Raw genomic sequence first — 27,137 nt, forward strand, 5'->3', positions numbered from 1 at the left:
TTTGTTAGTACATAAAATATATTTAATTAAAACCAAAACATCAAGCACTATATTGAAGTTTCATGCAGCAGAGATGTCACTTGTGTCCCAGCTGCAGCAGACACCTGTCTGCACAAGGTGAACAGAGCGCACTTTTTGAAACCAGTAAGTAGCTCTAGATGCTAATGCTGTCAAGAGCTCAAAATCTAAGTTCTCGACAGACATATCTAAAGAATGTGGGGCAAAAGAAAGTGCTATTTGGTTTCTTCAGCTTCAGGAAGCCACAGTGGCAGATGGCCAAACTTGCAGTCAGTTGGATACAAGAGCTTCAGCTCATATGACCAACATTTACTGCAAGAAGAAAGATATAAATATTATCAGAGGAAGCTGTTCACAGATAAAAGACTTCATGCATGGTTCCATGCAAATTTCTTTATGCTGTTCCTTTACTTTTAAGTCTATTACAAGGGATTCCAAATCCTCTGTTGCTGAAGGTCTCATTCATTTGGGTTGCTTCTTCTCTGGTATTTCATCCGCGTCTCTTGCATAAAGTTTCTGAAGGCTGGTTCTTCGTGACTCTCCTCAGTAACTGGGGGGGGGGGGGGGGGGGAGGGGAGGAAATAAACAGTTCAGCACTATTTCAGCACTTGTTCTACTTGTGTTACTGAAGAAAGCTAGAGTTAGGCTAGTCAGAGCAACACATAAAGTCTATTTGATCTTCAATTGCATTACAAAGCAACAGAAATAAGTGATCCTAAAAATCAATGGAACAGGGAAAGAATGAAGATTAAGTCTGCAAGCTATACAAGAGAAAAATCACATTGTAAGAACTAAGAAGATTACTCCAAGACCAGGAGTCACAGGAAAAGGGAAGAGAGCCAGAGGCAGAAACTGTAAGGCCAAAAAGATGATGAAACATATTGTGCATTAATTAGGTTGAGAGGTCACTGCATACTCCAAGCATAACAAATTATCTGGTTTATGCATGTTATACACCTATTTAAAATAACTACTTGAATAGAAAATTTACAGTTGAACTTTCACAAAGGTTAGAGAGTAGCATCACTTGAATAAGCATTGCGGCTAGGCTTCTGCTACAGATTTAGACACCTATATTTAGGTGACAATGTTTGCTTGTCTTCTAGGCTCTCATTAGAGTCAATCCAGTTCATGAAATACAGAGGGTATTTCCTGACTAGATAGCTTTTAGACCTGATCAGATCGCTCATTCCCTTACCTTCATGGTCAATGTCATCAGTATCACTCTCTCTCTCTTCGTCTTCATCAAGAGTTCCTCGTGTTAGGATCAGCTCAGAGGGACCCATTGCAGAAGCCTCATCAGACCCTTGAAGGGAACAGAAACGGCTATACACAAAACAGCATGCTAACAAGGAAGTTAGTTTGTGCCCTGACAATTTCTATTTGCACATAAACACAGCAACTAATACCTACTCTATCTAAAGGGACAGAAAGTGCCTTCTGGGTTCCAAAGATACAGGACAGACTGCATCAGCACCACACTCAACCTCATATAATGCAACAGTTCAACCAACAGCAGAGCTTTCTCATATTATAATTTGACGGTTTCACCTTTTCTAAAGTATTTAATTACTGCTAGTATGTCCACTGCTTTATCTACACAGCAGGGTTTCTTCTTCTCATGCCTGTGACTGACACATAGAAGACCTAAGTCAGACCCATCCCACAGGAACTAAAGCCCCACTCCTCTTTACTGACATGAAGCTGCTTTCACGCTTTTGCTGTGAAAACAGAAAAGCACTATATGACTTCTCAAGGCAGACTCTTCAGACAACTTCTGCAGTAAACTTAATCTTCCCAGTAAGGTACCTGCAAGCGTGTTGCCCTGCACGCACACGCTGCCCATGTCCTTCCACAAGTGTTCCAGCTGCTCTTTCTTTTGTTTATTTTGAGCTTTCTCCTGCAGATACAATGTTACATGTGGATTATGAGTACGTTTAAAACATCAGTAGAAAAGTAATCTCACCCAATACCAGCAGTCTGTTCCCCAGCCAAAAAGCAGAAGTCAATAAGCAGGTCTTACATTACAACAGAACTTTTGGATAAACATGGAACGCAACCTCCAGCATGACAGACTTAAAGAACATTTTCAGCAGCATCAGGAAGCCAAACTCTGTGCAGTTGTGCCTGCAGGCAACTGTCCTTTGGACAGCCAGAGCTCAAGGTGAGCAGAGCTACTGATTTTGGTACTGCAATTCAGCCTTCATTACTAATTGTCTAAGTCAAAACAGTACACATCGTTGGTGCGGAAAGATGTAGTGATATTCTCAACAACTCACTTTGGAAAGTTATTTTTTTAAAAAGTCTCTATCCTTCTGAATAGAAGATATAAAAATCTTTCCCAATCATTTTCTCACAATTTGCCCAAATAAATTATTAGCACTAAAACACTGAGCAACGTCTGTTTTACAAATCATCTTTATTTTTGTGAAGATATGCTTCGCCATATCTAGGAAAAGACAGACAGATAGTGAGCTTCAGGACAGGAGTTTTTCCACACCGAGTATGATCAGTAAATGAAATGTTAGATCTTCCCAACATAGAGGCAATTGTGTGCATAAAAGTGACCCCAAGATACACTACCCAGGTATACAATACTTAAAAATACTTACCAGTGTTTTTCTCAGGCGCTCATATTCTGGACGATATTCTCTGAAAAGATACATACAGTGCATTCAGTCTGAACTAATACATGATTTATATTAAGTAAGGATCATCTTAGAGGCTTATTTCTACCCAAAAAAAAGTTTTCTCTAGGCTTCCATGTTTAAGAGACATTTCAGAAAGACTAATGGTACTTTTTACCCAGGTTTGGATTCTGAAACCAATGAATGCAAAATAAGTGAACATACTTCATTAAAAAGCAAACCTTTCTCACATCGTCTTGTTGGATAAGAAATTAAACCAGCTCAACTGAGGCAGTCATTTCACTGCTATATCCAATCAGCAGATCTATCATTTTCCTCTAATCATAGACATGACCTTCTCTTGCCAGTACTTGTGCTTCCTAAGACAGTTCAATGGGATCTCGTGCAGAAAGACTGTTCACAGATTTCCAAACTATTGTAGCACTATGGGACCTTGAAATAGTTCTTTAATGAAGTAAGGAAAAAGTGGATGTGGACACCCTCTTCTTAGAATCACGGAATGGTTTGGATTGGAACGGGTCTTCAAAAAACATCTGGTCTAACCTCCCTTGCCACGGGAAGGGACATCTTTCATTATATCAGGTTGGTCAAAGCCCCATCCAACCTGACCTTGAACAGTACCAATGATGGGACATCCACAGCTTCTTTGGGCAACCTGCTCCAGTGTCTCACCACCCCCATTGTAAAAAAATTTCTTCCTTATGTCCACTCTAAACCTACCCTCTTCCAGTTTAGAACCGTCACTTCTTGTCCTGTCGCTGCAAGCCTTGGTAAAAAAAAATATCTCTTTCTTATAAGCCCCTTTAAATGCCGAAAGGCCACAGTAAGGTCTCCCTGAAGCCACCTCTTCTCCAGGCTGAACAGCCACAACGCTCTCAGCCTTTCCTCACAGGAGAGGTGTTCCAGCCCTCTGATCATTTTTGTGGCCCTCCTCAGCACCCGCTCTAACAGGTCCATGTCTGTCTGGGACCATGAGCCACAGAGCCGGGCACAGTGCTCCAGGCGGGGTACCGTGAGAGCAGAGTAGAAAGGGAGAATCACCTCCCTTGACTTGCTGGCCATGTTTCTTTTGATGCAGCCCAGGATACAATTGCCTTTCTGGGCTGCAAGCGTGCATTGGCAGTTTATATGAAACCCTTAACTAGGGTTTCATCATGTAGGTAGCGTATCCTAGAATAATTGTTAGGTTATGTGGTAAAACTCCTCAGCACCTCCAAAGAGCGCAGAAAGACATTTGGGGGGTTGGGGAAAGCACAAATAATACCCTGCCCAGATATTCCCAGGCCCATCACATGAGAGCCTTCAAACCATCAAAGACCCATCTCAACAAACCCAGAGGAACAGAGGGGCATGGTGGCAGGCATGGAATCCAGATTAAGGACTCAGAGGAAGGGTTACCCTACCCTGGCTCCTGCCGGGCCTGTGCCAGGAGCCATCAGCCCCACAATCCAGGCGTGACGCCCATCACCATGCCTCATCAGGAGCTCTCTGGATCACCTTGTGAGCACAGAAGGGTGGCTGCCTAGGGGTGCAGGACACATTATGGGATGCAGGGAAAGAGCACTTGGGGATATCACAGGATTTATTATGGGATGTTTAGGGGAGGAACCAAAGGTAGGAAAAGGGAGGGCTTTAGGAGAGTTGGGGGACAAGTGTGGGAAATAGAGGCATAAGGGAATGAAAGGGTCTATTTTCATGTAAGCAGGGACTAGGCAGTATGCAGACCTGGGAGCACAACCAGGCCAGACTTATCAGACCTGGGAACAAGAAGCTGCAGCAGCCTCTCTCCAGCTATCCAATCCAGCATGTTATATTTTCCTCTAACAATAATCTATGGTCTGGTTTAGGTATTTCCAAATAATCCAAGTTCCTGGATATGCTTTCTAACAGTATAGAGCAACCTGGCAGTATTTCATGGGGAGGAATTCAGTAAGGAGCAAATTCTCCAAGAATTACTGAATTTTAACTTGCTTATCTATTCAGTCTGCCAAGCTCATCTGTTAGCTTCCTGAGGACAATTCAAACCTTGATAACTGTATGGAATCAGAGGAAAAAAATGACTTCACAGATTTGCTGGCACAGACAGCTTTTACTTTTTCAATGAACAGTTAGCACAAAATTCAAAAGTAACAAAAGTCACTTCTGACTGCTGCTTTTATGCTGACTCTTGCACTTAAGTTTATTAGAAACCCTAGACTACCTTGGCTGTGAAAAGTGAGCAGTCCTTCAAATCAAAGGCTTGGGCTCACGAATCAATAACTTCAGCAAGTATTCACCAGGTCAGGGGCCAAAGGTTATCATCTTACCTCTCATATTCATCTACGGCTTTAGAAAGCTGAACAAAAAAATCATCCAGTCCCGTGCCGAGCACAGCTGAAACACCAACCACCTATAAAAGAAAACCATATACCAGAACTGAAGAGTAAGTGAATGAAGTTTTTAGGTAACTGATGGATCATCAGAGCTGGAAAGACTAACCAGTATCTTATAAAGTAACAAAAACAACAAAACTAAAATATAGGGGAATCTAATGATACTCATTTAATCATCACGGTGGCATAAGATTATGCAGTAATACTTCCACTTCTGTCATTCCTACTTTCAACCTCTTTCTCCACCTGCTGTTAATGTTTGCTACCTCCGTTTTCTGGTCTGTCCGTCCCTCCTCTGTCTCTTATTTGACTCAGGAACCTGGGTTTTCCTGTTTGTTTTACAAATTTTACCATGGGGAGGGAGTAAGCAACAACTGAAAAAAAAAAAAAAGAAAACCTGACTCTGCACCCATCCTTGTACCTCCAATCTCAACACCCCACAAAAAACACAGTTAATACAATGCCCAAACATAATGAATAAGATAGGGCAATTCAAAAGAAAGATCAAGTCTTTCTTCTGTTTGCTTGGTTATTGTTAATAAACCAAGTTCTCATTCTGAACCTAGTATTTTAAGTGGTTAGCTGCTGCAAAATCAGTGTACTAAAAGTAAAAAGCAAAACAGACCACAAGAAATAACCTTTTGTCTCTGAAGTTCTAACAACTTTGTATTTAGCTGAAGCACACTTTTAAAAGTACTCAATCCAACCCCCAGAACAGCAAGAGATGGAGAATTTAATCAGTTACTATGGCAATACTTTAAAAATGCACGTTTGCTTTCTAATTTGAGCTTGTCTGTCACTACACTTCTGGCCATTTGTTCTGCTTTTATTAAATCAATTATCTAAAAATACCTTTAATTAAGACTATTACTAGCCAGTACTTGATGACCCTTAAGAATCTTACATCCTTAAATGAAAATTCTCCCTCTTTTTTGTAAGCAAGACAGTCTTTACTACTCACTTTCAAATGTAAGCATTCTATTAATAGTACAGTAAATATACAGACAATAACGCATTCCAAAGGATTTTAAGCATTAGTCTAGGCACTCTGCCGATATATATTAATATTTATATTTGAAGCGTTAGTCTAGGCACTGTGCCGATATATATATTAATATTTATACTTTCATTGCACCTAAGTAAAAGCTGCCTTCTACTCTATAATGCTCTGCATATGTCCTGCTCTCCAGTCTGCTATTCTAATAGATATTACATACATACATACTTGTTTGATTAGCAAATAAGGACTAGGAAGTACTTTAGTCCTGTACATGGCACCACTATGAGCCATTCTGAAATATTATATATTGTTCCACAAAGGGCACTATTTTTGTTTTGGCTAATTTATCATCACCTGTATGAATGGAATCATTTATTTTCATTGTCTTTCTTGTAATATCCATAGAGCCATTTGCTTGCTTTTTCTTAAGTAAAAGCTGATGAAAAACACAATTAGCTGAAACCTTCTAGCACAGACTATGGGATCATTAACATCCTCCAATGAATAGTGTTTTCAGAGAAACTGAAACTCTCAACACATGGTAAGTGGGGAAAAAACCCCACTTGATCTTGCATCAGCAAATATACAGGATTTTTTGTTTGTTTGTTTTTGAGATTCTTTCCCTTCTTCCTACATAGTAAATTGCCCAACTGTACTTGACACTTTCAGAACAAGGAAAATTATCTCAGATGGGAGACACTGCAACACAGAACATTACCTCTTACCACCCTATCTTTGCTTTATTCTGACGATTAAACACAATTCCGTATTAAATGATTCAGGTTGCCACTGTGTGACTTCATGTTCAAACCAGCAAATCCTGGGCCCCAATGCAAGGCTCATCAACAGATTCCAGTTCAAAAGGGCAGTGCAAAGCTCTTCTACAGAAGGACAGAATGGCTGAGGTGGGAAGATACTTCTGGAGATTGCCTAGTCCAACCTCTCCTGCTCAAAAAGCAGGATTAACTAGAACAGGTTGCTTCAGATCTTCTCTAAGAGTGTTTTGAGTATCTCCAAGGATGGAGACTCCACAATTTCTCTGGACCATCTGTTCCAGTGCTCAATCAGTAAAATTACAATAATCCTTTTTTCCTCTTCTGTTTAAACATAGTTTCCTATATTTCACTTTGTGTCTACTGCCTCTTGTCCTTTCACAGGGCACCACTGAGAAGAGCCTGCCTCCATCATCCTTACATCACAGAATGGTAGGGGTTGGAAGGGACCTCTGGACATCACTTAGTCCAACCCCCCTGCTAAAGCAGGTTCACCTAGAGCAGGTTGCACAGGATCACATCCAGGTGGGTTTTGAATCTCTCCAGAGAAGGAGACTCCACAACCTCTCTGGGCAGCCTGTCCCAGGGCTCGGTCACTCTCAGAGTGAAGAAGTTTTTCCTCATATTCAGATGGAACTTCCTGTGTTCCAGTTTGTGCCTGTTGCCCCTCGTCCTGTCACTGGGCACCACTGAGAAGAGTCTGGCCCCATCCTCTTGATGTCTGCCCTTTAGATATTGATAAGCACTGATCAGATCCCCTCTCAGTCTTCTCTTCTCCCCAGGCTAAACAGCCCCAGCTCTCTCAGCCTTTCCTCATACCAGAGATGCTCCAGTCCCCTAATCATCTTTGTAGCCCTCCACTGGACTCTCTCCAGTAGTTCCCTGTCTGTCTGGAACCGGGGAGCCCAGAACTGGATGCAGAACTCCAGATGAGGCCTCACACAGAGGCAGAGTAGAGGAGGAGGAGAACCTCCCTCAACCTGCTGGCCACGCTCTTATTAATGCGCCCCAGGACACTGTTGGCGTTCTTGGCCACGAGGGCACACTGCTGGTCATGGAGAGCTTGTTGTTACCACGACTCCCACGTCCTTCTCCACAGAGCTGCTTCCCAGCAGGTCAACCGCTAACCTGTACTGGTGCTTGGGGTTATTCCTCCCTGGGTGCAGGACCCTACACTTGCCCTTGTTGAACTTCATTTGCTTCCTCTCCGCCCAACTCTCTAGCCTGTCCGGGTCTCGCTGAATGGCAGCACAGCCTTCTGGTGTATCAGCCACTCCTCCCAGTTTTGTAGCGTCAGCAGAATTTGCTGAGGGTGCACTCTGTCCCCTCATCCAGGTCACTGATGAATGTGCTGAATAAGACTGGACCCAGTACTGACCCCTGGGTCATCCTCTCATCAGGTATTTATACACATCAATAATATCCTCCTTAAGCTTTCTCCTCTCCAGGCTTTTATGACAGGTAGTAAAAAAAAGAATATTCTTACCTTTAGTGAACTGTAAAATTCATCCAACACTAAACTCATAGAACGAGTCAGGTTACTGACATAAGATGTCTCTTGATTCAGGGCATCCTGAAAAGTCTCAAAGTCCTGCATCCATTCTACTGCAAAACTGTGGTCAATTATGTCAGTCTGGAAGAAGAAGAGAAAATTTTCAGAAGTATTAATGATGAATTCTTACCTTTAGGCTGTTAAGTGAACAAATAAAAATTTCCATTTTAAACTTACTTTCAAAATGCAGATCTTTTCAAAATACTCAGCCCTGGTCTGAAGTTTTGCAAGCTCTGTTTTTATCAAACCAATTACTTCAATACAGGAAGAGGAAAAAAACCAACCACTATCCCAGTGTTAAGAAGGCATGTTTAAGGAAAAAATTCACACAGATTGGTAGGGGTTGCAAAAGACCTCTAGAGATCATCTAGTCCAACCCCCCTGCTAGAGCAGCATCACCTCAAGCAGGTCGCACAGGATCGCATCCAGGTGGGTTTTGAATCTCTCCAGAGAAGGAGACTCCACAACCTCTCTGGGCAGCCTGTCCCAGTGCTCCGTCACCCTCAGAGTGAACAAGTTTTTCCTCATGTTCACACCTGAATTTCCTGTGTTCCAGTTTGTGCCTGTTGCCCCTTGTCCTGTCACTGGGCACCACTGAAAAGAGTCTGGCCCCATCCTCTTGACACCCACCCTTTAGATATTTATAAGCATTGATCAGATCGCCTCTCAGTCTTCTCTTCTCCCCAGGCTAAACAGCCCCAGCTCTCTCAGCCTTTCCTCATACCAGAGATGCTCCAGTTCCCTCATCATCTTCATAGCCCTAATTGCAAGTCTAAAGGCTTCTATGGTTTACTGGAAAGGCGCATCCAAAAATTGCGTGCTGTACAATAAAGTTTAAGTTGTAAATATTAGATCGTATGACTGAGGCCCAACAAGAACAGTCCTCATTGAAGATCCCATCCTTTCTTGATTGGTTTGGGTGTCAGGGAGGAGAGTTCCTTGGGATTCTTCCACGCTTGTCAAAAATTCTTCAAATGTTCTTTGCCTTTTTACCGAAGGCTAAAAATCAGATCAAAATGAAGTTTAAAGTTACAAATCCTAAGCCTTGGGCCTACCTTTCCTTACATATACTGATGAAGTCCCATTTTTTTTTCAGTCTTTCAAAAAATGTATTTTCTTAAAAGGGAATGATTTTCCTACCTCATGCCTCTTTCTACAGAAAAAGCTTAATAACTTGGTCTAAAATTACTGTCTAGAGTTAGAAAGAAAACTACAAAAACTTGCTAAGTAAGCAAGCGGATATCAAAGACATGCATGGTTTGGGTCACTGGGAGTATGTTTGTAGTTGGAATACATCAGACACTAATCCTACTCAGGTGTTGTGAAGTAAAATGTCACATTAAATGCATGGGTTTTCTAGAGGAAGCGTATAGGATATATGTGCATGCACACACAAAGTTTGCTATGTTGGGGAGCAATTTCTGGAATACAAAGGATGTCTGTGAGAAAGAGGAAGAATACTCACACCAAAAATCTAATGGTATTTAAATATGTGAAATTGTTATGTTTAAAGAGCCAGCTAGCTGTTAAGCTCAAAAGCACTCCTTTAAGGCTACAAGTACCTTACACAACAGTGGAGGTGTATCCTTAAGCTAGTAAATACCTGCTTTCTGGCAAATATTGGCATATTTTTACTGTCACTGATCAGGACCAAACGCCTTTTGTTCAGTTTTGCCTGCTACAATACCTGGGACTCCTTCCTCAACACAGGCAGGTGTTAGACAATTCCCACTGTGCATCATCAGCCTGATGCTGAATAGAAATAATTAATGATTAAGACAATTGTTCTGAGGAAGCAGGGGACTGTAAGAGCAGATTCAGTAATGAACTTACACTTAGGTTACAAAGTTAAGTTTCCTTATAGCCTACGGTAAGGTGCAAACATTTTTCAAATTGCTAGTATCATCTCTAACTTGAATGTCTGCTTGTAATTGCCTGTCTCTGATTCTTCTTGTTCATTTGTATACCAGATTAAAGACCCCTTTTAAATTCAGTTTTCAGCCTGCTACTCTTTTCTAGAAAAATCTATTATTGTAGTAAGACAAAGACACTACAGCAAAGCAAGCCACACAGAACAATGTTCCACTAGGGCATAGAAACCATAGCTTTAACTTACTTTGTTCATGACAACAATGAAAGGTAGCTTTGTCTTGTACAGGATACTGGGGGGGGACACAAAACAAAACAAAAAATTAATTTAAATCTCACTAGAATAGAAAACAAGTTAAGCATAAGGTAGACAAGACTTGTGCAAAACTGAATACATTTGACTTCAAAAGATAATTATTTTCCTCCACGTCAATTAGAAAGTAATTTTTACCCAGAAAGTACGCTCCCCCCACTATGTAAGTGCACATTTGTTAAATATAAAATCTCCTTCTTCGCGCCCAGTTGATTTTGATTACTATTTTCTATGACACCAAGATCCCAGTTTTTAAACACTGAGTGCATTTTCTAATTGTTTTGACTCAAACCTTAGGTTCTGAGATATTATTTGTGAACTGAGCAATGAATTCAAATAACTTCATAAAGTTAACATCTGTTAACTCTATAAAGTTAACATCTATAAAGCAAAACTACCTTGAAACATGAGCTTACATACTCATTTCACTGCATATATTCTAGCATCTTTTGCTCAATACTAATGTCAGAAAATGCAGCATGTAATAAGACATGTTTTGCATAGGCCTATCACAGTAATACAGCTTATTACCTTGGTACAAGGATTGACAGGTTTTTTGACAACCTTTTACCAACATTAACCATGAATTACGACAGATCTAGATATGTTGATCTTTACATAGGCATTTAGTCCCTGGTTTAACATGAAAGAAAACAGATAAATCCATGTACGAGGAGGAAAACAATAAATCAAGAACCCCATGCTATGCTGAGCTCCAAACGAATCTTGAAGAATCACTGAAAGTATCAATAATATTAAAAAAAATAGAATAAAATATTATGTGTTTACAAGAAGGAACTTAAACTAGGCTATGTTGATACATCTTAGATAAATGATTTTATAAGCAACATGCAAAGTGTCAGATCTGATGTAACTAGCCTTCATCACACTAAGGTCTCATGGATTATTTAAGACAGACATGGACCTGTTAGAGCGGGTGCTGAGGAGGGCCACAAAAATGATCAGAGGGCTGGAACACCTCTCCTATGAGGAAAGGCTAAGAGAGCTGTGGCTGTTCAGCCTGGAGAAGAGGCGGCTTCAGGGAGACCTTACTGTGGCCTTTCGGCATTTAAAGGGGCTTATAAGAAAGAGATATTTTTTTACCAAGGCTTGCAGCGACAGGACAAGAAGTGACGGTTCTAAACTGGAAGAGGGTAGGTTTAGAGCGGACATAAGGAAGAAAATTTTTATGATGATGGTTACAGGTTGCCCAAAGAAGCTGTGGATGTCCCATCATTGGTACTGTTCAAGATGAGGTTGCACCCTGATCTAGTGAAAAATGTCCCTGCCCACGGAAGAGGGGGTGGACTAGATGGTCTTTAAAGGTCCCTTCCAACCCAAACCATTCTATGATTCCCCTCCAAAATAAGTACCAAAGAGACATGGCAAGCAAAGCAGATGGACTGCATTTTCAGCTTTTCTTACCTGCAGGCATACAGCATGTTGGACATAAAGGTGATAGGGTTAGTGCTGCGAGAGGTGTCCATCACATAAACAACAACTGAAGGAAAAGAGGAAGCCTGGAAAAACAAAGTAAAAAATATTTTAATTAGAAGTACATGCTGTTCAACAGCCACTTCTTTCACACAGCCTCACTGTCAAGTCATGTAGAAAACACTTACCAAAGCCTCAGTTATGATGGTTCCTGATGCTGACCAGGTGAATACCTCAATTTGCCCTGGTGTGTCAATAATAACATACCTGGTAAGAAGTCACCCCCGACAACAAGGGAAAATTAGTTAAGCACAAGGTCCTGTTCTGACTAGATTACCACAAGCACACAACGGCAAATCACATGATTATTCTGCTACAGATCAGAAAAGCTTCTCCCAAACAGTGACAAGATTTATGTACATGCCTGAAAATTTCCTACGTGAATTTTGTAACTAAAAAGCATGGACTCTCTTCAAATTATATTAAAGTTGAAGGCATCAATTTGACAGACACTTATTACTGCAAACTCTTCAGAATAAGAATTAATTGTTGCCCCATTTGAACAGTGCCTGAGAAAAAATGACAGTCTGATGGAAGACAAGAAAAGCAGAACTGGGATCAGCAGACATTTCTTCAATGTATGCAAAGAAAGTCTACTTTATCTGTTCTAATTCTATGCCCTTTTCCACATAAAATTTATACCAAGTCTGAAAACCAACTAGAAAAAATGCAGAGAACCTTTTAAAGGTTTCATATGGTTTTCCCACACTGATCCCAGAAAAGCAGAACTTAGTAGAATGTACTCACTTGGATGCATTTTGCCTTTTTTCAATAAACTTCATCACCTGATTGAAAGGGAAATATACTTTGTATTTAGGCTCACAACAGGAAACTTTCATAATCATTTCATTATAGAACCTACATTAACTTGCACAGCTGCATGTATGTATCAAAAGAAGATTAAAGTATCTAAGGTTTTCAATGTGTGAAAATTCCTTCCTACTAAGGAAGGGTGGAAAACGCTCAGACACTGCACAGGTCAAAGACAACCTTGATTTTGTCTGTATTCTAGTACCTAGCTAAAGAAATGGTATAACAAATGCAGTTGTTCCCTACCTTTTACTAAGAGATTCTGCACTGTCTCAATATCTTGCATAAGTTCCCACCCCAGCGCTGATTTAGCATTACGATTTAAGAGAACAGTCAATTATTGAACAACCCTAGGAAAACTTAACCCATTTCCAGAAGTTAGCTTCCCTACTTCAAAATCAGAGCATTCATATGAAAGATTTTATAGTGAACATAGTGCAACAGAACAGTTATGTACAAAGACTAAAGAATGTTCTGTACACATGGCTTCTAAATTTTACTTTTAAAAAAGCTGAAAATTTGAAATCTCTCAAATGAAAGCTAATGCACTTTGGTAGCTTTGTAAAATACATGGTTCTGTATGGAGAATAACTCCAAAGAAATATTAGGAGGCCAACCAAACACAGTACTCTCTGAGACTCCAAATACACTTAAAAACCCCACGGTCTCCCAGCGCAGCATTCGTAGCACAATATCACATAGGAACAACCTCGTACCTGATCAAATCTTGTAGCAAAGAGATTGAGAGAGGTCACTATTCCACCATTAGGGCCCAGCCCATATCTAGACAGTTCATTTAGGAAAGCAGATGATTATGCGGATCTCAGAAGGCTTCTTTTTCAATTCTGATAACAGTTGGCCATGTACAGTGCACTTGGATACCTTGCCGCAAAAGACAATACCCCTAATAGACAATTAAGTCTTCTAAGTGATGCAGTAGCATAACAAATACAAAGTGGTCTCTCTCTTGCCCAAACATGTGCGACTGATAAAAGGAAAAGGGGTTATGCCGTGACTTCCCCTTAACATTATTCAAGCATTACCATTCTGGACAAAGAGAAAATGTAGATGTGTGTATACATCAAAGTCATCTTTGTCTTTCCAAAAAGATGGACTCAGAATTTAACAATGCCCTGAATGCACCTAATTTTAAAAATTTATACTTCAAATGATCATTAAAAGATGTCTTGCACAAATAAATTTTTAGCAGAATTTAAACAATAATGGGAATGAATGTTGTAAAGATACTCAAAGTGTCAGCTTAAAGATGAAGATTTCAAAATCCTTTTTCATGCATACAGATCTGTATGCTAATTACATTCAAGGAAACAAAGATTTTTTTTTAAACTGCATAAGAACCAGTACTGATTCATCAGTACATGCTGTCTTCTAGGGCCACTACTCTCAATATCCAAACTCGAGGCCTCCTAAAGCACTATTTAATGAGATGCTTAAACTCCAGTAATGGCTAACAGACTCAGTTAAGCAAATAATGCACCTGCATACCAAACTGAAACTTATACTTGGATGTTTTGCTGGTAACTCCAAATCAAATAACAGCTAAAATCAAGAATCCTATCCCTCATCATCTTTATTCTTACCTAAAATATTACATTTAAGAGTCATACAATCATAGAGTGGTTTGGGTTGGAAGGGACCTCAAAGATCATCTAGTTCCAAACCCCCTGCCATGGGCAGGGACACCTTCCACTACACCAGGTTTAAGAGTCACACTAGCAAGTCAAATCCAGACATAGTATATTATCTCCATCCACACAAGCTATTACTTAGGGGAAAAAGGACCTCCATATCCCTCTGGAAGTGCAGTCATTTTAGTGTAATGTTACTGAACTACAATCATCAAAACTACTGTGCATCAAGAGTCAACAGTCCAATGTCTTTGAGATTCGTAAAGACAACAGTGCTTTGATTATGGTCAAACAATGTGGAAATACACCTACTACAGCAAATAGAAATTTGCATATTTGTTTATAAGAAATAAAACTAGACTTCTTAAAACATGGGGAAAAGGCTGCTGGCTTCCACAAAGAAAGATACAAGCTCTCTGAAAGAACAACAGGAAAAAAAGAAAGATGTGGGCAGAGTGCTTATTGTTTGTAAATATTTGGCAGAATCACTTAGCACAGGAGAAAATGACCTAAGGAGTATAAAATCTTGTAGAACACACCTTTCTAACCTCACATGCAATAAATATATAGTCAAAAGCATTTGACACTGTCCTGCACGACATCCTTGTCTCTAAATTGGAGAGGCATAGATTCGATGGATGGACCACTCAGTGGATAAGGAATTGGCTGGATGGTTGCACTCAAAGAGTCGTGGTCAACGGCTCAACCTCCAAGTAGAAAACAGTGACGAGTGGCATCCCTCAGGGGTCGGTACTGGGACCGGCACTGTTTAACATCTTTGTCGGCGACATGGACAGCGGGATCGAGTGCACCCTCAGCAAGTTTGCCAACGACACCAAGCTGTGTGGTGTGGTTGACACGCTGCAGGGAAGGGATGCCATCCAGAGGGACCTTGACAGGCTGGAGAGGTGGGCCCATGTGAACTGCATGAAGTTCAACAAGGCCAAGTGCAAGGTCCTACACATGGGTCGGCACAATCCCAAGCACAACTACAGGCTAGGTGGAGAATGGATTGAAAGCAGCCCTGAGGAGAAGGACTTGGGGGCATGACATGAGCCGGCAGTGTGCGCTTGCAGCCCAGAAAGCCAACTGTGTCCTGGGCTGCATCAAAAGAGGTGTGACCAGCAGGTCGAGGGAGGTGATCCTGCCCCTCTACTCCGCTCTTGTGAGACCCCACCTGGAGTACTGCATCCAGTTCTGGGGGCCCCAGTACAGGAGAAACATTGTGCTGTTGGAGCGAGTCCAGAGGAGGGCCACGAAGCTGATCGGAGGGATGGAGCACCTCTTCTATGAGGACAGGCTAAGAGAGTTGGGATTGTTCAGCCTGGAGAAAAGAAGGCTCTGGGGAGATCTAACTGCAGCTTTCCAGTACCTGAAGGGGCCTACAGGAAAGATGGTGAGGGACTGTTTATCAGGGAGTGTAGTGACAGGACAAGGGGGAATGGGTTTAAGCTGAAGGAGGGTCGATTTAGATTAGACGTTAGAAAGAAATTCTTTACTAGAGTGGTGAGGCACTGGAACAGGTTGCCCAGAGAGGCTGTGGAGGCCCCTGGCTCCCTGGAAGTGTTTAAGACCAGGTTGCATGAGGCTTTGGGCAACGTGGTCTAGTGGAGGGTGTCCCTGCCAGCAGCAGGAGGGTTGGAACTAGATCATCTTTAAGGTCCCTTCCAACTCAAACCATTTTATGATTCTATGAAAAACTTCTGATCTTCATGCAACATTCTGCATTACTGCAATCCTCAATGCCTCCTGCCCCCTTCATTGTAGCGTGCAGAAGTGACAGACTATTTTCACAAAATCTAAGATTTCAAATTATCATTATTTAGACAAAAAAGGATACTGTTTCATGACTTCTTTGTACTTCACAGTGTCCCTGATATCTAGAGGAGGAAGACATATAAATAGTTTTAGGATATCACTTCTAAAATATCCTTCTTCATCAATTTCCTGATAGTGAAAGCCGTTCTTTTTCTAGAAAGTCTTCTTTTGTCTCAGTAATACATGCAGCACCAACAGGGAAAATCTCCCAAGTAGAAAATCTAACAGATTAGCTCTGCTCTCAACATACATATGAAACCTAATGTAATTCACATAAAACACCACCAATTTAGGTATTTAGCAGTAACAGCTTCAGCTGAATTTTATTCTCAGCTGATCAACATCAGTTAAGAAAGTATATATATTTAACTGTATTATTAGATATCCAGCACTAGAACAGATACTCTAACCATTCATCTGACATCAATAAAACAACTTCAATATCCACGCTGCCTTTCTTATCCTCTGGAGAGTCAGGCTGACAAACGTTAGAAAGTTTAAGAGACAGGACCTTCACAAACCTAAGGATTGGTAAGCCCTTTGGAAGTTAAACATAAGGTCTGTTAAGGTATTTTCTCTAAAATTAATGTCTTTAAAAGCACTTTTAAAGAAGTTATTTGGTAGCATATACAGCTGCCACTGTTCTGGATGTAAAGAACCAGATTGAATCTGCTAATATGTTCATCACTGACAAAGAAAGACCACAAGAACCCAAACTCATCAAATCACATCAGAGGATGTAAAAAAAAAAAATTACAAACGCGATGGAAGACTGCCTTTGGTCTTAAAAATTCCCATGATAAACACCGGTAGGAGAAAGAAGTTAAATTAAAAAAAAAAAAAAAAAAACAACAAACAACAATACCCAACCTTAAAGTCTTTCTTGTGTTAGGACTTGGAATCTTTTAAAGAGAATATAAGCAACCTAGCCAAATACCCCACATACCCTGCCCCCCCCCCCCCGGTTCCGCAAAACATATGAAAAGCAATATAAAAAAAAATGCTTTTATTTATCTACGGCAAAACATACTTCCTTTCTTCTGGTGAACTCCACAAACACGCCACACCTCTGGTCCGGGACCACTCCCTCCCTCACACGGCCCATCATCCGCCACGGCCCAGGACTACGCCAAGGCGGCAGGACTCACCGATGTTGGCGGGGAAAGGCAGGTCGTGCACGGCGGGGTCCAGGTTGATCACGTACGGGGGGCAGAGTTGCCCATGCAGGTGGGCCGCGAGTCGCTAAGGGGACACGAGCGGGCGTCAGGCCCCACTGGACACGGGCGTAGCGCTGGGGGAAACCAGCGGCTCCCCACAGCCCCCCACAGCCGCCCCCCTCACCTGCACGAAGGTGGTTTTCCCGGAGCCGGCCATGCCCAGTACCAACACGCACACCGGAGTCGCCGCTGTCGCCATCTTCCCAGCACCCACGTGTTCTTCCGGGGCGCGAGGAGGACGGCGGGGGGGGCGGCCCCACAGCACCCTTCCATGACGCGCGCAGGACCCGGCTGTGGCCCTGCCGCCACCGGCCGAGTACGCACCGCGGGCTCGCGCGGCCTGCCCGCGCTAGACGGCCCGATCGGCACCCGGGGACACCTGGCGACACCCCTCCGCGGGGCCCGGGGCCGGCTGCGGCCGTGAGGAGGCGACCGGAAGCGGGCGGGCGGGGCCTCGCGGTCGTGCGCGGGCGGGCGGGGCGCGTGCTGACGTGGCGGCGGCGGCACCATGCGGGGCGGCGGTAGTGGCTCGGTGAGTGCTTGGGGTTCTCGTTACCGGTGCTGTCGGCTGTTGTCCCGGGGATATGCGGCCAGGCTTTTTTCCGGGGGCGGGAGGGGCGCACGGGGCCGGAAGCCGCTGCGAGATGGGCTCCGCCGTCGGGATGGCGGCAGTGGGCCAGCGCCACCGGAACAGCCGAGGTGGGACTTCTGCTTCGCCCCAGGGGTCTTGCGGGGCTTGGGGCTGGAAGGAGAGCAGGGAGCGGTCCGGCCAGGCCCGGGGTTGATCTGTGTGGGCCTTGCGGCCTTGGCTCGGTCAGCGGTCCCGATCTGTTTGCCGCCGCTTGTCGGCTGGGCCCTGTCCCCGAGCGGGCGGGCGGCGAGCGGGACCCGCTCTGGGCTACCTGGAGAGCCGCCAGCGACGGCGGGAAAGCCTGCTTTCCGTTTGAAGGCCTGGTCCCCCACTGACGCCGAGTCTGGGGAGCAGCGGGGCGGCCCGCGGGGAGCGGTGGGCCTAGCTTTGCTCGGCCAGGGGCCGGGCAGGGATCCGAAGCAGAGCACTGCTGGCTCCCGGCGCTGGTCATGCGTTTTGTCCAAAAGGTCTTCGGTGTAGGAGGCGGTAGTCCATGAAGTATGCAGGTAGAAACAGAAACGTGGGACTGAAACAGAGAGTTCCCCAGAGTGCTAAGCCATCACGCCGGCCTCGGGGGTAGGGACAGTCGCGGCAGTGCAGGACACTTGGTGCTTCCACTGACACCTCTAGTTCTAGAACTGACTCGCTACCAGTTACTACATCAGTCTCCAGACCTCAGTGAGAGTTTCTGTGCCTAAACACCAGCTTTCCAGATGCGTTGTTGTGGAGCAGCCTGTCTCCAGCAGCAGGCTGTGTTCCAGGTCACAGAAGCGTCCCACAGTCTATAGGGAGGCAGAAATGGCCAGTGAAGTTTCTTCATCTTTTCAGGCTCTAGGCCGCTGTTTCTCTTTTTCTAACCTGTGCAAGGAAGTTGGCTTTTTTGTTTTTCATATGTCCAGCCCTTGGGCATTCCTGCATACATTAGGTCTTTGTTTTCTATGTGGGAATACACTGTATAAATAAAAAACATTCCAAACTTAAACACCAGTTTCTCTAGATGTTTCCATCATAATTGCTGCTGTCAACTTCTCAGAAAGGAAGGCTAGACAGATCATCTCTACTCTCTTTTTTTTTTTTATTGGAGAACCTTAACTGTGACCTAAATTCTTCATATTAATGTTCACTTTTATGCAAAATTTTTTAGTTCTTAAAAAAATAATCTTAAAACATGTGTCATGTTTGTCAATCATCTAGATTCTTCTAATGGTAGATTAGGCCAGCTAATTGCAGCAGACTATGCCTGCCTGTTCATTTTTATCGTTATAACTTCACAGGCCTATTTTTTTCCTAGCTGGTCCTTAGTGAGGTTTCTCCATGTTTCTGATGTAGGGCTTTTCCAAATACTGCTGTTTGCACTACTAGATATGTGTAAACCATATCAAAGTAATACAAACACATTCAATTGACTTTTCTTCCAAAGAAGACAAGATATTGTTGTGAAGTCATTGATCAAGCAGTTGCAAATTTCTCTTCTGCTGCTTCCCTAACCTTTCCATGAGAGGAGACACTGGGGCTGGAGGCCCAAGGAGAGTCTGACACTCCATAGTCACAGTTTAAGAATTCACCTAGTTGATGTCAGTGCCTACTATGGAATTTCTTACCTAGTGGTTAGGGTGTTTCTCACTGACTCTGGTCCTGGGAAGGGTGAACTACTACTTGTTCCTATGCATAAATTAAAAGGCAAGAGCATAAAAGGCAGATTGAAGTTACTTTTTCCAGTGCATTTTTTTTTAGTGGTGAATTTTATTTGCCTTGAAGCTGCCTTTCCCTAGTTTTGATACAGGACCTGGAGTTTTTCAGCATCTCACCACATTTTTATGACTTCTTCAAATTCTGTCTCTTCTCTGTTTTCCCCAGATAATGTGTACAATTTATTTCTAATAATTATAAATAAGATAGGTAATTTATCCATATTCTTTTTTTTTTCCCAGTTTCTTAGCCTGTATGTGGCAAAATACTATCTGTTCCTAGGTTACAGTTTTGGTATTTCATATACTTCTAGTGGGCAATGATTTTTTGTTTTTTAGTCTGTATAACCAAGATTTTTGTCTTGGGTTTCCCAATGAAGAATGACATTGAGTCATTATTAGCATTTGGAAGAAGGTGATAAGTAATTGTCCACATGCCATGAACAATGTACAGCAAATGAGTTCTTTATACTGACCTGGGAATGTCAATAGTATTGTTAAATTGCATGTCTTACTAGGAGCATAAGAAGCAACAAGCCATAAGTGACAAAAAATCTTTGTTAAATAAGAAGGAGGATTCTGTGATGTGGATAAAGTGAACATCTGGGCAGCCAAAGGAGTATGACAAAATAATTAAGGAAAAAAATGAAAAGAGACTAGAGACAACATTCTTGGTATGGCAAATGCAACAATTATTTCATTATGCAGAAAATAAGTGCTATGTAAAAACTAGTAAGTTAGGATCTGAAGTATTTGTCATCGTGTGACAAAGTCTAGGCAGAAAGCGGGTACCACTGAATGAATTGGAGACAACACACTATCGTGCCCCAGTGCAAGGGGAATGATTGGCTAACATATGGGGAGTGTAGAAGGGCTTATCCCTATTTTGCTTCCAGTTCTAATTCAGCCACAGTTGAAAAGGTTACCTCGTTGCAGAAAACAGTGGTTTCCTTTTCAAAGGATGGTATGCACAACCTCAAAGTACAGGTGTCGTGTTTAACTGAAAAATGAAACATGCAAAAAGAAGAAAAATTATGCTACTAATGTGAATTGTTCTACTTTGTTAGGACACCAGGCCTGGACATCACAGACAACAGAAGGTCAAGAGATCTCTGGGAAACAAAAAGTATGTGAATGTTTCTTGTCTAGTTTGACTGAGGGCAAGAAAAAAGCTGACAGGTTCCTATTGGAAAACCATATCTGGTCTTTACATAATATTCTGAATTTTAAGAGCTGCAATGATTTTGGTTTGTGTGATGAGTGTCTCAACTGACTTTGCTTATTGATTTGTAGGAAAAGTGCTTTTCTGACACTTCAAGGGGTATTAGCTTTCATTTATTGTTTTTAAAAGGATTTTAACACTGGGAAGATAACTACTGTATGTTCAAGATCAAGTGGTGTTCCAAAATCTATGTATTTTGAGTGTGATTGCAACTGAAAGGCTTTAACTTGATAATTCCTCTCCCCATCCTTCTGCAGTACCTCCTTAAACATAGTATGTAATGATCTGACCTGGTACCATCAGTGTCTCCCACTTACTGATTCTTGGATTGATGTATTAAAACATGCGAGCCCCACAGCTCAGGGTGTGGGAGGTTGTTGCTGGGATGGCCATCACAGTCATCATTCAAGCAACCTACTAATTTCATTTCGTGAATTGTGGTGGCAATGGGATATGTTGAAAAGTGTTTCTGTTTTCTGTTCTTTCCTCTTAAATTAATGATATTTGCCCAGAGAATAGATACGCTCTGTTTCTTTGACACCTAATAATTTTGCTGTCATGTACAGTAGTGTAAATGTCCAGGCATTTCAGAGATGTGAGAAATATTTGAGAATAGTGAAGCAAAGAGTCCCCCTGATCTCTAGCATCAGCAAAATCAGTGCTGCTGGCTATCTAAATTAGTTTTAATGTAGTGTAATTTGTAGGATATACTCTAAGGCTGTCTTCATTGCTGAAACCTTGCTGGTTAAAATTCTTACTAGCATTAGGTCTTTTATTTGTATAATGTCAGCTCTGACTCTGGGACTACATACTGAAGGAGATCTTGCCCTTTGTGGGATAGAAAGGTCTCTTTTGTAATGATGAGCTGCAGAAGAATTCTTGTGTTCCACATTGGTTGCTTAAGGATAAATGTGTATTTTAAAATTGAGATTAACTTGTGCCTGCTTCTTAAGTTGAAGGTTTGAGGTAGGATGAATGTTTTTCTGTTCCTCTGGAGTAGCTTTCTAATGTCGTTCCCTAAAAGATGTACTGAAAAATAACATAATGTTTTATCTTGCTGGCACTTTTCAGTTCACAAAACTCAGGAGATTCAATGAACTGTGAGATGATTTTTTAGAGTACTTGGGAAGATGAAAGGGATGTTGTCTGTCAAGTTATTGTGGTTGTGTGTGTATGTATGTGTACATACACCTAGGATTTCAAGTTGATATTTTCCAGGTCTAAGCAATTTGAGGAGGTGGAAACTACTGTCCTAGGACTGAACAGTAACTATGATGAGGCAGTCAGCAACATTTCTTCTGCCTCACCGAAAGGTCAAGTGAATGGAAGTGCAGAGTCCAGAAGCAAGCGGACTATTCGCAGGCCTGCTTACTGGTTGGAAATGAGAGGAATAAAAAACAGCATAAACAAATCTTCAGGAAAAAAAGGTACTCATCACTCTTGACTCAATGCTAAACTGTTTTTCTCTCTGGTTCTTTTATGAGAGATTAGATGACTTCTGAAAGATATGCTGCAGGTTCAGCCACAAATTACAGGCTTGGTAACGCTGTTCATGTATTAGGAGAAATAAACTTCCTCTACTGCAGAAGCATAGGTAAAATTCTCTGATGTTACGCAGTTCCTTCTGAGTGACTTGTCTATTAAAATTAATGATTCTGTGACTGAACTCAGTTTTATCTGTAGAAGAAATATGTATAAGGGTTCTGCCAATCATATCAGGAATATCCTTTGAGAGCTTTAAAAATAGAACAAACAACAATAAAGTTGTAGAAAAGGGGACCATTCAACAGTATTCTTGAGTGGACATGGCTTTTGTGGTTGTTAGATTTATTTTTTTTTAAGGATGTTTTTATTTCTGTTATTTTTTCACTTCTGTCACTTAATGATTTTCTGATTTGGAGTGGTTTGGGGCTTATTTTGTTGTAGGAACATTCAGATTTCCTGGCCTAGGAGCTGTTTTCCAAACTTCTTGTGTGGCAGAGAGCAAAAACTTTGCTGCTTTTTAATGCACTTTCTTCTTATCTCTAAATCAGAATCTGTATTCCATCCTATTGTGGGGAGAGGCAAATCTGGTATTTTGATAGAAGCAAGGTTGCTGCAGCTCCACAACTCCAGGTCCAACCAGTAGCAAGACTAAGCGTGTATTCCTGTAGGTATAAACACATATATATAACATGTACACACAGCCAGCCACACAGATCAACACAAAGAGGTGCGCTCAGCACTCACGCAAACAGCACCAATGGCCTCCATCCTGTTTCCCTCTCTGGCTGATCAGGATGAAGATGTGTTAGTGAGAGAAAAGAAGCATATATAAAAATATATATATAAAAGAAGTATGTGTATGTTTGTATGTGCACACATATGTGCAATGTCGATCTCTCCTGTAGCTGGACTTAAACACTCAGTCTCCTCAGCATCTGGCCTTTGGATCCCAGTCTCCTCAGTTGCTGGTATGTGGATGTACTAGTCCCTGAGGCCTGCAGCGCCATGCCAGTTGCTGGTGTAGACCTCCTTACAGACTTACACTCGCAGACACTACTGTCCCCTGGTTCCTCTGATTTGGTGTCAGGCATGACCAGACTTGTATACTGACCAACCACCTGTTTACAAGCAAGTGTCCCCTATTATCCTCTACACCTCTATTTTCCCCTACTTGATCCTCCCCAAGTCAGCTAATTCTCTCCCTTTTCCTTTGTTTGATACCACTCCTAAACATCTCAGCTTCTGTAATCCTGAATTGTTCTTCACCACTATCCCACGTGTCACATAACCCTAGGCATTAACACCACACACTCCTGTCTCACCACTTCCTCCCTTCCCCCTTCCAAAGGGCGCTCCAGAGAGCGGCTCCCATAGACTCATGCTTGTGGGTCTTCTGGGACAGACCTGGGAGGAAGGTGTGTGTTTCTTTGAGTCCATAATTTGTGTTTCCCTGTCTGCCATTGTGCTTCTGTACTTCTCTGTGTTCATGGAGATAAGCCTTTAATAGGCCTGGAAATAGTGAGGGGAAGCAGGATATTATTTGGGTTTCCTCAACTGCTGCTGTTTCTCTGTGCTCCTTTTTGTGTGTGTGCAGATGAGCTTTTTATGACATAACCTAGTACATTCTGGCTCTCTTCCTGAGGAGTATTATTTTCCCAGACTATGCTGTGGCACTGTTTCTTCCGTATCTTCTCTGTTGGAGGATTGGAGGCTGTGGAGTGCCTAAATGTAACTGGGTCGAGAGGCTCTGTCTAGCTCACTGGTGTCCAGGTGCCTTACAAAAACTACTTTCTTCTTTTTTCTTCTTTTTTTTTTTAAAGTATTGAATACGAGGATAAGCTGAGGCAGCAGCAGACTCAAAGCTGTTATCCGGACTTAATAATGAGACTAAAGCATTTCTGTTCTTACTCATTAGCAGGAGAAGTACTATTGAAAGGCAAGAGGAAATCTGAGCAAGAGGAAGGCGAAGATCTTAAAGACTCTCCCAAGAAGAAGCAGAAGATTTCGGGTAATACAAATAACTTGTAATTCCTAGTTACAAGCCTCCAGGTACTTTGGACTTCCTCTCTGCCCAAACGCTATCCTGTGCTGTCTTCCAACTCTGTTTCTGGGTTATTTTGTTATAGGAGACTGTTGACTAGTTTCTGGTTTACAGTGGGAGATGATTGTTCTAATTTCAGTCTCTCTTAAAAGTCCCATGAAAGGAGGGAGGAAAGGAAGTAGGGGAAGTATAGGCTAGTCTGCTTTCTTTCAGTTTCCCAAAAGATTCTGGACTAAATAATCAGACAAATTACTTGTAAACATCTCAGATTAATTAGTAGGTGATAACAGCAGTATGGGTTTGTTAGAGAAATCAAACCCAAGCACTTTAATTTTCTTTTAGCACAGAGACAGAGGGGGGAAATGCTTGACATCATAGGTCTTTCATGCCTTCAGAGGGTTGTTAATCAGTTGTTAGGTGCAAAAGTGATGAAAGTAGGAGCAGGTGACACAGGAGGAGTATACATTTGCTGTCCAGTCTTGCAAGGATAAGGTTAGGAAAGCCAAGGCCAACCTGGAGCTGAATCTAGGAAGGGATGTGAAAGGCAACAAGAAGGGGTTCTACAAGTACATGAACAGCAAAGGGAAGACTAGGGAAAGCATGAGTTCACTGCTGAACAGGACAGGGGAACTGGGAACAAATGACATGGAAAAGACTGAGGTACTCAGTGCTTTCTGTGCCTCGGTCCTTCAGGAATCCCAGGCACCTGAGACCAGAGGGAAAGTCTAGAGCAAGGAAGCCTTACACTCAGTTAAAGAGGACAAGCTTAGAGCACTTAAACCAAATATACCTAATCATTTATCGGCAGTCGTGACTAACCGAGGAGGTCCCATTTGACTGGAGGTTAGCAAATATGACACCCATCTACAAGAAGGGCTGGAAGGAGGATCTGGGGAACTACAGGCCTGTCAGTCTGACTTTGGTGCTAGGGAAGGTTATGGAGCATATCATCTTGAGTGCCGTTATGTGGCACATACAGGACAACTAGGTGATCAGGCCCAGTCAGCGTAGGTTTATGAAAGGCAAGTCCTGCTTGACTAACCTGATCTCCTTCTATGACAAGGTGACCTGCTTAATGGATGAGGGAAAGGCTGTGGATGTTGTCTATCTGGACTTTAATAAAGTCTTTGACACCATTTCCCACAGCATTCTCCTGGAGAAACTGGCTGCTCATGGCTTGGACGAGTGTACACTTCACTGGGTAAAAAACTGGCTGGATGGGCTGGATGCAAAGAATTGCGGTGAATGGAGTTAAATCCAGTTGGTGGCCAGTCACAAGTGGTGTTCCCCAGGGCTCAGTATTGGGACCAGTTCTGTTTAATATCTTTATCAATTATATGGACAAGGAGATCGAGTGCACCCACAGTAAGTTTGCAGACAACACCACGTTGTGCAGGAGTGTTGATCTGCTTGAAGGTAGGAAGGCTCTACAGAGGGATTGGACAGGCTGGATCGATAGACCAAGGCCAGTTGTATGAGGTTCAGCAGGGCTCAGTGCCGGGTCCTGCACCTGGGTCACAACAACCCCAGGCAGCGCTACAGCCTTGGGCAAGAGTGGCTGGAAAGCTGCCTGGCAGAAAAGGAACTGGGGGTGTTAGTCAACAGCCCGCTGAATATGAGCGGGCAGTGTGCCCACGTGGCCAAGAAGGCAAATATCATCCTGGCTTGTATCAGAAATGGTGTGTCTGGCAGGACCAGGGAAGTGATTATCCCCCTGTACTCAGCACTGGTGAGGCCACACCTTGAGTACTGTGTTCAGTGTTGGGCCTCTCACTGCAAGAAAGACATCGAGGTGCTGGAGCATTTCCAAGGAAGGGCGACAAATCTGGTGAAGGGTCTAGAGCACAAGTCCTGTGAGGAGCAGCTGAGGGAACTGGAGTTGTTTAGCCTGGAGAAGAGGAGGCTGAGGGAAGTCCTTATCGCTCTCTACAACTACCTGAAAGGAGATTGTAGCAAGGTGCGTGTTGTTCTCTTCTCCCAAATAACAAGTGATAGAGCAAGAGGAAACAGCCTCAATTTGTGTCAGGGGAGGTTTAGATTGGATATTAGGAAAAATTTCTTCACCAAAAGCATTGTCAAGAATTGGAACAGGCTGCCCAGGGAAGCGGTTGAGTCACCATCCTTGGAGGTATCTAAGAGACATGTAGATGTGGCACTTAGGGGCATGGTTTAGTGGTGGTCTTGACAGTGCTAGGGTTGGACTCTGATCTTAAAGAACCTAAACGATTCTATGACTCTAAGTCCCATGGGGCCTGATGGGTTGCACTGAGTGCTGAGAGAGCTGGCTGATGTCATTGTGAGACCACTCTTATCTTTGAAAGGTCATGGCGACTGGGAGAGGTTCCTGAAGACTGGAAGAGAGCAAATGTCACTCCTGTCTTCAAGGACAGAAGGAAGGAAGATCTGGGGAACTACAGGCCGGTCAGCCTCACCTCAGTCCCTGGGAAGGTGATGGCAAGAATCCTCCTGGAAAGCATTTTCAAACATATGAAGGACAAGATGGTGATTAGGAGCATGGATTCATGAAGGGCAAATCA

General features: G+C 42.7%; 2 protein-coding genes across 11 annotated transcripts in view; one reads left to right on the forward strand and one right to left on the reverse strand.

Moving 5' to 3' along the window:
* GPN1 (GPN-loop GTPase 1) lies at window positions 1-18,058 on the reverse strand. Its single transcript, XM_075750119.1, is given in 15 exon segments — window positions 1-568; window positions 1,217-1,324; window positions 1,828-1,918; window positions 2,631-2,670; window positions 4,973-5,055; window positions 8,298-8,444; window positions 10,480-10,525; window positions 11,971-12,065; window positions 12,168-12,246; window positions 12,787-12,824; window positions 13,566-13,632; window positions 16,339-16,378; window positions 17,465-17,558; window positions 17,658-17,740; window positions 17,743-18,058. Coding segments are annotated over 15 exon segments (1,404 nt in total). The 5' UTR covers window positions 18,044-18,058; the 3' UTR covers window positions 1-476.
* ZNF512 (zinc finger protein 512) overlaps window positions 17,892-27,137 on the forward strand; it is a 24,407-nt gene continuing 15,161 nt past the window's right edge. For 2 of the 10 annotated variants that reach the window (XM_075750108.1, XM_075750112.1), the window contains exons 1-4: window positions 17,929-18,065; window positions 20,920-20,978; window positions 22,293-22,501; window positions 24,475-24,567. In XM_075750108.1, the coding sequence (XP_075606223.1) occupies window positions 18,042-18,065; window positions 20,920-20,978; window positions 22,293-22,501; window positions 24,475-24,567 (385 nt within the window). In that variant the 5' untranslated portion in view covers window positions 17,929-18,041. The other 8 variants (XM_075750117.1, XM_075750115.1, XM_075750116.1 and 5 more) reach the window with 8 other exon arrangements.

This window comes from Balearica regulorum, chromosome 3 (assembly GCF_011004875.1).
Source record: "Balearica regulorum gibbericeps isolate bBalReg1 chromosome 3, bBalReg1.pri, whole genome shotgun sequence".
Taxonomy (NCBI): Eukaryota; Metazoa; Chordata; class Aves; order Gruiformes; family Gruidae; genus Balearica; species Balearica regulorum.